The sequence below is a fragment of the Corythoichthys intestinalis genome, chromosome 10 (genome assembly GCF_030265065.1).
Source record: "Corythoichthys intestinalis isolate RoL2023-P3 chromosome 10, ASM3026506v1, whole genome shotgun sequence".
Taxonomy (NCBI): Eukaryota; Metazoa; Chordata; class Actinopteri; order Syngnathiformes; family Syngnathidae; genus Corythoichthys; species Corythoichthys intestinalis.
This window is the reverse complement of record NC_080404.1, coordinates 50,965,716-50,982,421: the sequence shown is the minus strand read 5'-3', so window position 1 is coordinate 50,982,421 and position 16,706 is coordinate 50,965,716. Positions and strand designations below refer to the sequence as shown.

At 39.2% G+C, this 16,706-nt stretch overlaps 1 protein-coding gene across 2 annotated transcripts in view; it reads left to right on the top strand.

Moving 5' to 3' along the window:
• srbd1 (S1 RNA binding domain 1) overlaps positions 1 to 16,706 on the top strand; it is a 110,904-nt gene that overhangs the window by 33,993 nt on the left and 60,205 nt on the right. For both annotated transcript variants that reach the window (XM_057847676.1, XM_057847675.1), the window contains exons 12-13: positions 2,219 to 2,309; positions 2,424 to 2,531. In XM_057847676.1, the coding sequence (XP_057703659.1) occupies positions 2,219 to 2,309; positions 2,424 to 2,531 (199 nt within the window). The remainder of the gene's footprint in view (positions 1 to 2,218; positions 2,310 to 2,423; positions 2,532 to 16,706) is intronic.

Genomic DNA, 16,706 nt, shown 5'->3' with positions numbered 1-16,706 from the left:
ATTGCTTCAATTAGATCGTTCTGTATTCTATTTGACAAGCCAGAAAACACAGTGGATGTGTCCAAATGTCTAGCTAACCTCTCATCTTTCTCAGCAAAAGCGTATAAAAGTTCGACATAATTGCCACGATTAGTAGAGCTTGCCCTCTCATCGTTACCACGAAATGCTAACTCCTGCTTAGCTAAGAAGCAGGTTGCATTAATGAGGTCTTTCAAAATCTCGCGGTTCTCCTTTACCCTAGCATTGTGGGTGCTAACGTTGAGCCGCCGCTGTTCGTTCAAAGCCAAATCGATCCTTGAGCTTCCAAAAAATTTTAAAGCAGTCTGGCTTTGAATGTGAGTGTACGATCTCTCATGTTTGCTGAGACTTCGTGGTAAATTTTTCATGTCACAATATCCCGTGTTAGTCCAGACATTGGCACAAGTTGAGAACAAAAGGCATGGGAAGCAGTAAAGGCAGTTTTTCGAAGGACAGCCACACAGCCAGTCTTTTCGGGTGTACCACTCCGTTTGAAAAGAGCGAGTTATCTTAGACTGTCCCGTAGTTTGAAGCAAACCTTTTAGCTCCGGCGTTGGTCTTCCTCTGTTAAGCAGGTCCACTTTTGACTGAAAGTCCAGTTTTGAGAATTTTTAAAGTTTGGATATATAATCCTCTTCCATTTTGGGAGTCCGATGTCGACGTAGTAAACAATACAAAACGGCTCGCCGCAGTGCACTTGATTCGCCTGGTGCCATTACCTGTTGGCTCACGTTCGCCCCCTTTCTGTGCGGCAGCGTACTATCTGCCGCAACCTGTGCCTTTTCACTGCGGTTTTATTTCCCATCAGCAAAACTAAATACGTCGCTAACAAACATTAAACTTTAAGGGTTAAAGACATTAGCCAGACTGTGGAAAATCAGGTCAAATAAACGTATCTGGAAACATTATAATGGCGACATGCAGATGTACGGCAACCAGCATGCTCCAATTCCATGTATCAACCCAGTTTGTTATGGATTGCGCAATCAGAGGTGAGGCTTTACTAGTTGCTGCCGCACCTCTCGTTTCATTTCGTTATTTGAACAGGAAATGGGCAAATTCAGCGATTTTGACTATAAAAAAATGTTTGAAATGAGTCATACATTAAGAGCAATGGACAAATATTAATATAAATTTGATGCTATAATTATTTTTTTGTCATGATGACAGGTGAGGCTCTGCCTCACCTGCCTCCCCTGACCGCACGTCACTGATGGGCACAAATGCAAAATGATATTCTTTTTCTTACTTAAAGTGTTTTTGGCAGACCTTTGAATTTTCGTCTAAGTCTTTTGGAGGGTAATCCTATTAGTAGTAGTCATATTTTATTCATCTCAAAATGTGTTTGTCTTCGTCTAGTTTTTGTTGACAAAGACTCAGTTCGTCTAGTTTTCATTGACTTTTGCTAAAAATGTTTTCGTCTCGTCAGAAAAAAAAATACTCCAACGATAAAGGTTTCTAACTATTTCCAATGAAGATTAACAGACGAGTACAAATTGTAATGTCTACAAGGACAACGGCGACTTGGTGATATTACAAACTTAGCAGGAAAACAATACATTATTTTCAATAAATATATCCACCTGGACACCACAAACTGGAAGCAAAAAAAGTTGTCTGAGAGTTTAAGAGGATGCTCGCCATTAGCATTAGCCTAATGCTAACGCGAATGCAATCTAGGGTTGCTAAAAGTCCCGGATTGCGCGGGACATCCTGGAATTTAGGAAGTTCTGATTAATGCTACGAGTTGCCTTTAGTGTGTGATGATCACTCAGCACAGACCTTTTGAAGGACTAAAGCAGAATTGTATATTCTCTCTGGCCAAGAAAACATATCTTACCGTGTGTGTGCAATCCTACATGGGGACTGGAGACGACACACTGGTGAGTCAGGAAGGAGGGGGCGGGGTCGACACTGCTACGATGCAGGCTCATTACACAAAAATTGTCACACATTGTGAACATGTGACGGAAACTGCTGCGCATTTTCGTCGCGTTCTCGTCTCCCCAGACGAAAACCGGAATTCATCGCGTTATGTGTTATGCGTTGTGTGTTACTCCCAAAACATGTTTTTAGCACCTCATCGTCTCGTCATCGTCATGAAAAAATGTTTGTTGACAAAATATTTTGGTGGCGTCATTCTTGACGAAAACAACACTGCTTACTTACTGTCTGTAATTGTTTGCGTGCGACCTCCCAGGTCAAATCCTCCACACTGACGTCGTCTACCTGCACGGTTCCCGCAATGAGAGAGAAGCAGAAAAACTACGATATCTTATGACCAAATATAGGTAATGACAGATTTTCCAGTCACTACAGTATTACCAGCTGAATATTTATTTCAATCATTCTGTTGGTTATTCATAGTCCAACTCCCTCTTCCTCTGTCTGCTTGTCAACACTAGCTGTAGCAGGGTTGTAATTGGCAACGGGACAGCGTGTCGTGAGACAGAATCCTTCTTTGCTGACCTCATTGCTAAGTGCTACTTTCACCCCCTGGACGTGTCCTACTGGTAAGATCTCACGTCCACTGAACACACAAAAAAATGGAGTTCAAGGGCCGGTGATGATAAAAACTTTTAGCTGGGTTGAGGTTTTCTGGTATGCTTGCAGAAAAAGCTGTGGCTCCACAGCACATGCAAAGATGATGCTCACTTCTTTATCTCTTTTACAATTTGAACGTGCTTTAGATACACTACAGGGGGTAAATTCAATCAAAACACAATCCGAATACATGCTCCTCAGATAACTTCATAAAGCTAGTGGAAACAAGTTTTCCCTTTCAGTGGAAACTTCAATCTAATTGTGATTGAGCCATGCATAACAGCGACAGAGACCCTAAAAGACATAGCCAGGCAAAACACCTATGAAATGGAGATGTATCAGCGATCCTAGCTTTAGCATAATAAAAACAATTCTATTTTGATTTGGGTTTTTTTCACGTTGCTTAAAATAGCACAGCACATTATCTAGCTACACGGAGCCACAGGATACAGGTAGTCCCCGTCGACTTTGTGACGCCGGAGTCTCATCCGCCATTTTGTGTCCAGTCATTTATTTTTTTTTGTCGCGCAAACAGTACCTTATTTTACATCACAGTATCTTATTTTTGACTTTACTTGATTAATATGACACGTTCTGTCCCCACGAAACATGAAGTTGTCCAGCTTGACAGACGGAAAACAATTGTGGTTTTTGAAGCTTCCTTCAGTTTTAACAATTTGTAAAACTGTAGCACACATGTACACTTATGTTCAAAACGACACGCATTTTGCAATAAAACACGTGACACAAAACAATTGGTGTTCAAACATCCATCTAGTCTGATCAATATGTAAATTTAGTAGATTAAATTAGCCTAATTTGGCTAACAAAAGTCCGCTATCTTAAATGCTATGAATGCTAATATATTTACAATTCTCTTAGCAATTGCTCACACACAACTCCACAACAATGTATCAGTACGTACAAAATAATAAAGTCGAACAAAGTTGTATAATAGCACAGTTTTTTCACTTTATCTTCTGGATAAACACTTAATGTTTCCTTTGCAAGAGTTATTTAGTTTATTTAATATTTTTGGAAAATGCATTAGTACGCTTTTAAAACTTTTTCAGTGCGGGCACTTACCGTGTTTTCTTCGCGAGTGTTGAAATGACGTAACTTGTTTTCGTTGCAAGAGTGACGACATTTCCGGTCTGAGGTGCCTGAGAGCTGCGGTATTGCGTCATTTCCTGTCTGCGGGTTCGGCACTGAGACGAGCAGCGCAGGGGACTGAGAGAGGCGGGCTGCAGCCAGACTCCTCTCATTTTTCTGTAAATTATTGTTGGAATGGAAAGATAAGACACAAGATGGATATATACATTCAACATACGGTACACAAGGACTATTTGTTTATTATAACAAAAAATCAACAAGATGATATAAACATTATTAACATTCTGTGAAAGCGATCCATGGATAGAAAGACTTGTAGTTCTTAAAAGATAAATGTTAGTACAAGTTATAGAAATTTTATATTAAAACCCTTCTTAATGTTTTAGTTTAAAAAAAAATTGTAAAATTTTCAAAAAATAAACGAGTAGCCCGCCATTGTTGATGTCAATAATTACTTACACAATGCTCATTAACTACACAACTAATTAACATAAACTAACCTCAGTGACAGTAAAAATGAATAACCTAATGTTTTCTGTGTTGAGTAATGATTTGAGTTTTGAAGTACAAATGTAAAATTATAGATATCAGGGTGAGGAATGTGGACCAACCAAAAGATAGAGGTGAAAGAGCGTTAGGGGTGGAGGTGCACAGTCATATAGGAATGTGAGCCCCTGACGCTCCTCTAGTGAATATTGTCTATTAAAGCCATCTGGACTTTATTTCACTTTGGGCCAATTAAGCGGACGCTTTGCATTGCGCACTGAGTCTGTAACCGGGCCTGGTCCTCAGTTGGGCGTACAACACCACAGGAGCTCGCTCCAAGGATAACAACCTAGCGGCCTCGCAGCGCAAGCTTTCGCTCTGTTTGTTGACTTGAGGTTAGCATCGGGACCACAGCCTAGAACCACGCAAGCGGGAATGTGTATCATCCCGAGTTCATCAGCGGCTTCAGCGGCAACACCTTTGCTCTAAAAGCCCACGTTTTCATCTCCTTATGAAGATCACTTTTCTTTTTGTTTTCAAGAGCAGACACTGTGAAAGGGAGGCGTTATTACTTTAACAGGATTGTTTTTATTAAAGATATTTTTCGGCTGAGTCGCTCCAGTTATAATGTCTCACTTGTTCATTCTTTTAATAGAGCTATTGAGGATTTTAAAGCCTCTCAGACATAAGTTTAAATAATTTTCTGTTGTGGTTAATGTTTTATCATGGATATTACCTTGCATTCAAAAGGATGTTTGTAGAACACTCGTACAACATAAAACTTTCATTCAATAATAATGGCGCTTTTGTCAATCCATAATTCGGCCTCTGAAATATTGTAGTAGCCTAAAACATTTTATATCATCGTATCACAATTTTGTGGTCTTTTGTTGATTCCCTAAAACAAAATTGTCATGTCTTGATCAAACGAGAAATGCTGTATAGTGGTAAAACCCTTACCCCCGTGTGCACGACCGAATGGGTTTACAAAAATATTTTCGAGTCAGCTTTGCTTAGGATTACATTTTGTGCTGCAATGTGTGAACAGTCATAGCATCTGTTTAAAAAAAAAAGTACAAAAAACTAGGGCTGTCAAACGATCAAAATTTTTAATCGAGTTAATTACAGTTTAAAAATTAATAGTAATTAATCGCAGTTCAAACCATCTATAAAATATGCCCTATTTTTCTGTAAATTATTGTTGGAATGGAAAGATAAGACACAAGACGGATATATACATTCAACATACGGTACATAAGTACTGTATTTGTTTATCATAACAATAAATCAGCAAGATGGCATTAACATTACTAACATTCTCTTAAAGCGATCCATGGATAGAAAGACTTGTAGTTCTTAAAAGATAAATGTTAGTACAAGTTGTAGAAATTTTATATTAAAACCCCTCTTAATGTTTTCGTTTTATTAAAATTTGTAAAATTTTCAATCAAAAAATAAACTAGTAGCTCGCCATTGTTGATGCCAATAATTCCACCATGCTCACTCCCCAAACCCATAAACTCATTTGGACCCAAGCGCCAGCAGAGGGCGCCAAACACCAAAAATCAAGTAACAAGCGGACATTTACACTGCTGTCATTTTAATCTGTTTGAGCGGGGTATGTGCGTTAATTGCGTCAAATATTTTAACGTGATTGATTTAAAAACTTAATTACCGCCAGTTAATGCAATCATTTTGACAGCCCTACAAAAAACGTATTCCCTTAATATTTCATTTCATACTTTATTAGTTAGGTCATTAAAAAATATTTTCATCAAATTTTTTTTTTTTTTTTTGTATAGTGGTGTTTGGTACACACTATACTACATCTAATGCAGTGGTTCTTAACCTTGCTAAAGGTACCGAACGCTACAAATTTCACATATGGATTCACCGAACCCTTCGGAATACGATAATATAGCAAATTTTTTTTCAAATTCAAAACCAATATATCTGAGCTAGCAAGCTAATAATTTAGCAAATCCCTGTTCAAAATTCTTCTAATTTTGACAGCGTGTTTTATAAACAGGTCAAACTTTGAGACTATGCTGCCCATTGGTCTGTTGTATTCCCCCAAGTGCGAGTCAACCTTCCACTGAGCAAACCAGTTCATCCTCCCATTAGTTTGAGGACTAGCAGTTAAATGAAATTGATTAAGCCTGTAAATTGGGAGCAAACTAGTCCAAGACCTGGTCTAAAATGCCGCTTTGCCTGGATTGAATCAGCGTACGAAAATAGGGCTCTGCGTTTCTTTACCTTGGCCGAACCCCTTAGAATTACTCACCGAACCCCTGGGGTTCGATCGAGCCCAGGTTAAGAAACACTGATGTAATGTTAGATTAAATATATTTCAATAGTTAATAATTATAATTGAAAAACTATGAAACATTTGGTTTAAAAAATGTTTCATCTCAATACTATAATAATAATAATTGATTTAACTGGATGCCTTGTGCAGTTAAAGACGTAAAAGGTAAAGTGACCCTTGAAAGAATTTAAGGACATTTCTTTTTACTTTGTTCCCTAGAGTTGATATTAACTAAGAACCAATTTATAAAGGTGAAATGTTTCCACATACAGAAGTATGTAATTAGTGATGTTAAAACCAGTGTTTGCCACCTTCCTTTATTCAAGAGCACATTAAAGTATCCTGCTGGTTGGCCTGCCACTTTGGACCAACATACACTTCCTCAATTGAGACGTGAGATCATTGGGGCCCACGGGTCCTCTGCACTAACTACCAGGGCTTTCCTCCCCTGCTGACTGACCTGTAGTCAACCCTGACCGTCCCCATTACAACGGCGACAAACATGATGTCAACAACACAGAAAAAAAATGTTACAGAAAAATAATGTTCCTGGCTTGTAATCATTTTCAGTGGGGTAAATAAGTATTTAGTCAACCACCAATTGTGCAAGTTCTCCCATTTGAAAAGATTAGAGAGGCCTGTAATTGTCAACATGGGTAAACCTCAACCATGAGAGACAGAATGTGGAAAAAAAACAGAAAATCACATTGTTTGATTTTTAAAGAATTTATTTCCAAATTACAGTGGGAAATAAGTATTTGGTCACCTACAAACAAGCAAGATTTCTGGCTGTCAAAGAGGTCTAACTTATTCTAATGAGGTCTAACAAGGCTCCACTCGTTACCTGTATTAATGGCACTTGTTTTAACTCATTATCGGTATAAAAGACACCTGTCCACAATCTCAGTCAGTCACACTCCAAACTCCACTACGGCCAAGACCAAAGAGCTGTCGAAGGACACCAGGGACAAAATTGTAGACCTGCACTAGGCTGGGAAGACTGAATCTGCAATAGTTAACTTAAAAGGCTTGGTGTAAAGAAATCAACTGTGGGAGCAATTATGAGAAAATGGAAAACATACAAGTCCACTGATAATCTCCCTCGATCGAGTGCTCCATGCAAGATCTCACCCCGTGGCGTCAAAATGATAACAAGAACGGTGAGCAAAATTCCCAGAACTACACGGGGGAACCTAGTGAATGACCTACAGAGAGCTGGGACCACAGTAACAAAGGCTACTATCAGTAACACAATGCGCCGCCAGGGACTCAAATCCTGCACTGCCAGACGTGTCCCCCTGCTGAAGAAAGTACACGTCCAGGCCCGTCTGCGGTTCGCTAGAGAGCATTTGGATGATCCAGAAGAGGACTGGGAGAATGTGTTATGGTCAGATGAAACCAAAATAGAACTTTTTGGTAGAAACACAGGTTCTTGTGTTTGGAGGAGAAAGAGTACTGAATTGCACCCGAAGAACACCATACCCACTGTGAAGCATGGGGGTGGACACATCATGGTTTGGGGCTGCTTTTCTGCAAAGGGACCAGGACGACTGATCTGTGTAAAGGAAAGAATGAATGGGGCCAAGTATGGCGAGATTTTGAGTGAAAATCCCCTTCCATCAGCAAGGGCATTGAAGATGAGACGTGGCTGGGTCTTTCAGCATGACAATGATCCCAAACACACAACCAGGGCAACAAAGGAGTGGCTTCGTAAGAAGCATTTCAAGGTCCTGGAGTGGCCTAGCCAGTCTCCAGATCTCAACCCCAGAGAAAATCAGTGGAGGGAGTTGAAAGTCCGTGAAGCCTAAACGACAGCCGTAAAACATCACTGCTCTAGAGAAGATCTGCATGAAGGAATGTGTCAAAATACCAGCAACAGTGTGTGAAAAGCTTATGAAGAGTTACAGAAAACGTTTGGCCTCGGTTATTGCCAACAAAGGGTACATAACAAAGTATTGAGAAGAACTTTTGGTATTGACCAAATACTTATTTTCCACCATGATTTGCAAATAACTTCTTTAGAAATCAAACAATGTGATTTTCTTATTTTGTCTCTCCACATTCTGTCTCTCATGGTTGAGGTTTACCCATGTTGAGGCCTCTCTAATATTTTCAAGTCGGAGAACTTGCACAATTAGTGGTTGACTAAATACTTATTTGCCCCACTGTATGTGTTGGATTTTATCAAGTAAATTTCTCTGGTGCGACTTATATATGTTTTTTTTTTCCCTCTTCGTTGGGCATTTTATGGCTGGTGTGACTTATACTCGGGTGCGACCAAAAAATATAGTCCGAAAAATACGGTACGTATGCTGGACATTTTGTCGGTTCATCACAGTGACTTGGCATTTGCAATGTTGTTCTGGAGTCATGAATGCTCACTTATTGCTTTTGCCATTTTGTACTAAACAGCGTTGCAATGGCTTCCATTTTTTTTAATTCTATGATTCAGGCAAGATTTACCAGTGTGTGCCCCCATCTAAACGTATACCACTGGCAAGTATATGAGGAAATAGAGTGTTTTTTTTTTTTTGACCATGCTAAAATAATCACAGTATTTGTAAAGTGACAAAATTACTGTTGTGACTGTAAGATTTCTAGCCTCATTACATTAGAGGATTAGACTTGAAGAAGTTCCTGCGGAATAACAGGGCATCCTGCATTATATCGTACAGCGTGGGGTATCATTGATCTGACAAGGTCTGTCTTTGCCTGCCATGGCCCCCCACGTGCTAAATCCACATTAGATTTCTCGCCATATAGTGGGGGCCCCATTATGTGCCTGCCTCCTGCTGAAAGAGCATTACTGTGGAGAAAAAGAACTCAATGCTTATTGAATGTGTGCATCCGCAAAACGATCTCTGTCAATGAGGCAGATTTGCCTCTGTGTCTTTGTGGGAGGGGTCATCTTTATTTCATTGGGCTGATTGGTAAAGACACGCGAGCACGCATTTGAAAAGTGTGCCTCGTCTTGATCCCTCGATACTCGCACAATAATATTTTGTTAAGATCTAGTTAATTCCAAGTTTTTAGATTGATGTTGTGTTACAGAAGATTTATGCACACATTACAGGACAAGACAAGAACATAATAATTTTGGGCAAGGAGCACTATAATAGCAGAACATACATACAAAATAAGACTAGACAAAGCTGGATAAATGGTATTAATCAGGTATTATTGTTATGTGAGTGATATTATCTTTTATGCGATATCTCCACCCGGCATACAAATTTGAATGTTTGGGTGCCAAGGTGTACCAATATTCTTTTTGAAACTGTGGTCGGGGGTCTCTATGTCGTCATTGAAGTATCTGAAATCTTAATCTTGGATTATAATTGTTTTTCTTTTTAAATCATGAGCATTTGCTGTTATTGTCGTCATCTTTTCATGTTACTATTTAAGATTGAGAAAAAAAGATTTTGTAAATTATAATGCGTAGATGATATTTCTAGGGCTAATCTGTCAATTAATTAATAATCGAGTAATCGGGTTAGGAACATTTAAGGTGTTGCAGAATAAATTTTAGGAAATGTAAAACAAAAGCTTGCTAAGATTGCAGTCTCAAAAGAGCATTAAATGTGAATACAAAATAAAATGGCATAAAATATGCTGAATTGCACTTTTCACAAGAGCTATCAGGCATGAAAATCTCTCACCTTTCGGCGAAATTCGCCGTTTTGAAGTCAAAAAGGGCGACCTACGTGAATTGCGTAGATCCGAGGAGAAATTCTTTTTGGGAGGGGGGGGGTTTATTTAATTATTATTATTATCATCATGTGATTAACTTAGTACGTAAACTGAGCACTTAAGAACACAGTCAGCAAATCCTTCTAGATGCTTCGCTGACGAGAACCAATCATCGGCCCAAGCTGCGTTCCATTATTCCAAACGCGCGCACTCCGTACGCGTGTACATGGAGTGCTCGTAGAGCCTTCGGTTGCATTGCAAAGCAGCGAAAACAAAAAGCAGGCCTTATCCACATCGGGGCAGACCAGAGCGCAGCATACACACTTGCCTGTATTTGCCAGCAGATTGAATTTGGTGAGTAATGGTTTCAATCGTTTTCACGTTTTGCGATATAAAAAAGTTACTGCCATTCGTTGCAGCTTGCGTTGAACACTGCCAGAGCTAGCCAAATCTCCCATGAAAAAAAATAGCTCCCGTTAAATTGGCGTCAAGCTTGTGTATTTAGCGGTAATATAAACGAAGAAACACACTGTTGAGTCAAATTAAGCGCCATTCTCTCAGATGGAGGGGGCGACTCACATCGCTCCCGTCGTCCGCCGGAGACGCGTTATTTTCGGCTTGGATTTGAGCTGACGGCCGGTGTCGGCACAACAGCGGCCCGACGAGTGGTGGGAATGAGTCCTGCTTCTTAAAGCTTTTCAGAAATACAGGGATCCCTCGTTTTTCGCGGTTAATGGGGACCAGAACCCGCCGCAATAAGTGAAAACCGCGAAGTAGCGCCCCCCCCCCCATTTTTTTGTGCGTGTTCAATGCATTTATTCAGATTTTACATTGGAAAAAAGATATATATAAGACATGTTTTTTCACTTTTTTCACCAAAGTATCATTTATAAATGGTTTTCAAGCACTTCAAAATGTAAGAATTATGATAAGTTTTAAACATGTTACTGCCCCACCGAATTATTTTTAAACAAGAATAAAGTAGTTAGAAAATGCTTGGCTTTATTAAAAGCTTCATAGTGAGTCTACTCAAACCCTCTCAGGCTTTGGTAAACAGTGATTGGCACAGGTGCAAAGTTTTTCTTTTTATATATATTTTTTTGTTTGAAGCAACTTATTTGATTGAATAATAAAGACACAAATGTCCTAGCCAAAATGTGGCCCAAACGCAAAACATTACTTAAATGGAAAAATTTGTTTCAATCAAGAAACATAGTTTTCAAATGCTTTGTCTCAAATTTATTATTGCAATCAAAAACATTTTTTTTTATTGAAGCTACTTTTTGGGATTAAAAGTATATACTGTATTTTGATTGAAGCAACTTTGTTTTTGATAGAAGTAACTTTGTTTTTTGATTGAATAATAAAAACAAATCTAACTCCATCGTTATTGAGTGAGAAAGAAATTAAGAAAGCTTTAAAACTAAGAGCTACCGGGGAGTCTGTTTGTTTTTTTAAATATTTATATTTCATTACATAGACATGCATCGTAGGGAAGGGAGATTGAGGGATAAAAAAAGGAGTTAGATGAGGCTGCTAAAGGCAGTGGATACCTCATCAGCTGGGTGAATAGCAGACCTGGTAAGAACAAGTTTGCAAGGATAGTCGGGTATTAAATCCAATTATAAACACAATTACAATGTTATTTTTCTATAAGATTGTTATGTCATTGCTTTATTAATCATTAGGTGCTAGAGTTGTTAAGTATGGATAATAATGAAATAATAGTTTTAAGAAAACTGTGCTGTTGGTGGCTCAGTGACCATCTGATGTGGTTTGTTCTCAGATGAACAAGTTGAGGAAGGAAGTTTTGATGCAGACGTTGAAGGAAGAAAAGAGGCAGACTGACTGAGTCACAGCCAGAAAGTGTTGATGACAGTTTCACTGTTGCCCCCTCCCAATTAAAGTATGTCACAGTCGCAGCCAATTATTATCTAAAGCTGGTTAAAATTTAAGTTATGTTGTTTTAAGGTGTATTAAATACTTGTTCATGTGCCCCTTTTGATCTACGAGCACCCACCCCTCCACCGGTCTCTGCATGGCCCTGCTGAAACACAGTGTGGGTCGACAGAGCTCAATATTTTGTTGGGGTGTACAATACAGTGCACTGGAACATATTTCCTCCACACCCTTCTCACCTTTTTAACCCCTGACCCATTTCCATGCCTGGCTATAAATGAGTTAAAAAAATAACTGAAAAATACCTGGGTTTAGCCTCAAACGGTATAAAAAATTTTTTAAAATGAGGATCGAAGTACAACAAAAGAATTGGCTAGCTTGCATAGCAAAGTCCGCTAGCTAAATGCTGTAAAATGCTAACTTAAAAAAAAATAAAAAATTATAACAGTGCTTTTAACAAATCATTCAAACACATATTCCCACAAAAAATTGCTAAATTTACCTCTAAACTAAATTACAAATGCATAAAAAGAAATATATTAGCTCAAGCAAAAACTTATGTTGGTCTTAACAGGGAGCAGCTGGGTCCAGCCATGTGAGCTGAGCGATGTCACTGTTGTCACTAGAGGGCAGTGTATCCACCCAAATCAATAAAACTAACTGCAAACCTTCAAAACAAGCCATCACATCGCCACTCCAATTAAACGAATCCTCTTAGCAGCAAAATAAGATTCGAAGCTTTTTTCTAATTGAATTACTCGAGTTAATGGATTCATCGTTGTAGCACTAGATATAATACAGTTCCATTTAGATATTTGTAAATAAAAAAGGATAAGAAATATATATATGTTATGGCTTTCTTTTTCCTATGACTATTGTGTGACAGGCATTCAGCCTTCTCGTCAGCTTGATTGGTTAATGGGTCATTTCTATAGCGTGAGTGTTGTGTGCACAAAGGACGGGTTGACAGTGTTTGGCCGTAACAATCTGATGCTAATGATATCAGAGGGCAATAATTCAGGGAGGGGTTGGTGTTCAGTGTGTGTAAGGTCAGAAAGAGCTTTGGGCAGTGGTAATGATATACACACATTGCACACAAACATGAGCACTTCGGGCCATTAGAAATGACTCATTTCTTGACCACTTGCTCTATCACAGCTAAAAGCAAATGAGCCTGTGAATTTAATTGTGTTCTTTGAATATAATTTTTTTTGTATGACTATCAATGTGTCCAAGAATCAGACAAAACCATTTAAAAGGCTAATTTAATTTTGATCTAACTTGGAGCGCTGTCTTTGATCTACTGTTTTGTGGATTGGTCATGCTGTGCTTTAACGTGGTAGTGGTAGTAGTCTTGCCTTTGCCCCAAGTAGTGCCCTAGTTTAAAAAGTGAGAGACCATCTCTCTTTCAAGTAGAAGTCATCATTGTTTCTTTGATTGGCTCAGTTGTCCAAGAGCGACATACGGATGGCTCTATAGTACGCCCTTGACCATGTCACCCTCAAAGCGCACTCCTGGTGGGATGAGATCATTTTTACTGGCTAACAGGACAGCGACAGCCGACTGTATTCATGACCGTGTGTATCTTCTGTCAAGTACTGTGATCAGGCTTGCTACCAGGGGCTAGTCTAAGTGAGTGATGAACATAGTGACAGCACCAGTGTTGACTGAGTCCCTGTCCAGGCACGCTCGGGCCTCTGAGAAACGCAGCAAAGTAGCTAATAAATAGCAGGCGAGCGTGACGCCTGCCACTGGTTCAAGTGAGCGGACAGTCTGCCCACTTCCTAGCGATCCTTGTGCATGCTGAAGCCTCGCTAATTCTTGTATTCCAAGGACTCATTGGCACAGTTGCGTCCAGGCAAGGGCAGTCTTACATAGAGTCCTGTCCTCAAATGTTGCTTTTCAGACGCAAAGTTTACTGAGAAAACCAGGTATCCTTTCACTGAGGGGCCAATAGGTCCAACATGCACCGTGAGCCAACTGATGGCTTCATTGTTGCTCGAAAACCAGACAATCTATGCAGGAAAAAGTCTGACAAGTTTAACCCAAAGTTTAGCAACATGAAACTATCAAATTTATCACCAAGTATGGGATGTTGCTCAATGGAATTATCGGTAGGATAATCCACCCGAAAAATCTTTTCTGTAAAAATGACTGTTTCCTTGAATTACATTTATATTTTTCTCTAACTGTCATACAATTCAGTTAACTGCTTTAGATTGAAAAATGTGTCTGTGAGGCGATGCTCTTCATTGCCAGTAGTTTTGTTTTTGGCATACATTTTAATTTTTGTCTTGGTCTTAAGGCCGTTTCACACTAGCGGCAGCCTAGTGTGAAGGGGTCAGTGGCAACCCATTCATTGTGTATGTGGGATGGGACTTCTCAGTGAAAGTGAGCGGCGACGGAAGTTTTGGATGGAGCCGAAAGTCTTGAGTGAATTTTCACCGAGGGGCGAGGCCCAAAATAGACTTGTTTTATCTTCAAATCGCTGCCGCGTTGACGTCCACACCACATCCAATAGCAGAGGGGCAGGCGCACTGATATCTGTGCGATCAGGCTTTTTAGGTGGAAGGATACACGCAATTCACGGCCGAAAAAAAAAAAAAAAGGTACTCTTGACACAGCTTTCATAATGCCCCCTAGTCCTTGCAATAGGAAAAGTTGCTGTTTTCTTGTGCAACAATGAAAAATAAATGCATTGGTGGTTGGAACTAGAGCTGGGAATCTTTGGGCACCTAACGATTCGATTACGATTACGATTCAGAGGCTCCGATTTGATTATAAAACGATTATTGATGCACCCCCCTCTTTTTTTCTTTTTTTATTTTTTAAATGTTTTGTACATTAGTTCCAAAATTGTTCAAAAATCCTCTCAGGCTAAACCAAACTACTATTTCAGTATCAAGTTAACATATAAGAGTAAACAAATATACAAAAATAACAGTAAATAAAAAACTCCAGTCCCCATTCTGTATCAGCAGCTTTAAACTACATTCAATTAATTTAATGTTGTGATTAACAGTTGTTAAAATTGCTCCCGTTATTCCATAATTTCCCTTCGGTCTACTTTTGTCAAAGTTTTAACATTATTTCATCATTTAAAGATAGATCAAAGACAAGATTCTGCCGGTTTGGGAGTATTTTAGATAAAGAGTTAATTAGGTTCGCTACAACAGAGCCTTCTAGAGAGGTCCACTGCTTTAAAATGGCGGCTGTTTACTTACGCCGGAAAGTCTGTCATTTCGCTTCTCTGTTCAATAATACATGTTCTAACACCGAATTCGTCTGTCATTTTGCATCTAGTTCTACATATATATGATATCTACTGTAGCCGTATGTTTGTAGCAACTAGCAACTGGGCGTTGTTTGTAGCGGCTGTCAGCTGCAGTCAGGTATGATTGTTTTTTTATCTAGCGGCATGAGTTGAACATGATATTTACTCTCGGTCCCTTCCTCATTGCGTCCCAAAGACCGCGCTGACTGTGTTTTACTTCCGCTTTACCTGGTATAATTCAATAATCAGAATTTGGATATTTGTGAATTGTTCTCGAATCTTCCACAGCCGAATCGCGAATAATCTACGAATCGGAAATTTCGCACGCCTCTAGTTGGGACTATTGCAAATATGACTGCTGCAGTCCCCCTGCTTTTCACTTCCTAACAGCGTTTACGTCTGCCTTCGTGGATCCTCCCGTTTTTAACTGTATGTAAAAAAAAAACAAAAACAAAAAAAAAAAACAAAAAAAAACATCTGTGCATTCAAGAGGATGCTAGCCACGATGATGATGCTGATGCTAACGTGACGAGTTACATTAAGTATGTGATGATCACTCCCCACAGACCTTTAACCCTATACATTCCACGCTGTCCAAATGGGGACGTCCCCTTGATTTACCTGCACCATCATGTCTGTTGTTCTCATCATAAAGACGTCATTTTTGACCAGTGTATAGACGAATAGTAGCTCTTTCATTCAACACCGGATGGCAGCACTGTCGCATCGTAACTTCTGTAGACAAGTTTTGCTGAGCCGACTGAAAATATCCATTCGAAGTTCACATCAGTAGCCGCCATCTTGGATCTGCAAAGTTTTATATCCTCTCTCTGCTAGATCAATCAATTCTGATCACAACTTTATTGGAAATATGGCATCACAAAGACAAGGCAGGTGTAGAAGAAGGTGTGGAACACCAGAAGACCATCCAGTCCGTCGGAGGCGAGTACAAGCAATAAATTATGCAGAGACTGATGAAGAGTCTGCAGAGGGGACATGGATTCGGAGGCAGAGGAGTTGATAAACAATGGCATTGATCCCCTTTCAAAAAAAACCGGGAAGGAACAGACACCTCACAGATTTAGAAGATGAAGTTTCATTTAATCGAAATGAATAAAAAATGTTATTTTTCAAGTTTCGTGACAATAATGTCTATTGTTTACAAACTATTCTCAAAAAGTGCCATTTTTGGAATATAAATTACTCCGTGCTCATTTGCTCAACCTCAATGTGCCATATGTCAAATTAAAGCCAAGATGTTAATTTTGTATGATCAGTTGTCAAATTCTTCCTGAGATTTATAGTTTATCAGTAATCAAGCAATGTTTGTGATTCTCCATATTTGGCATTTAAAATTCTTCAACTTTAAATGGT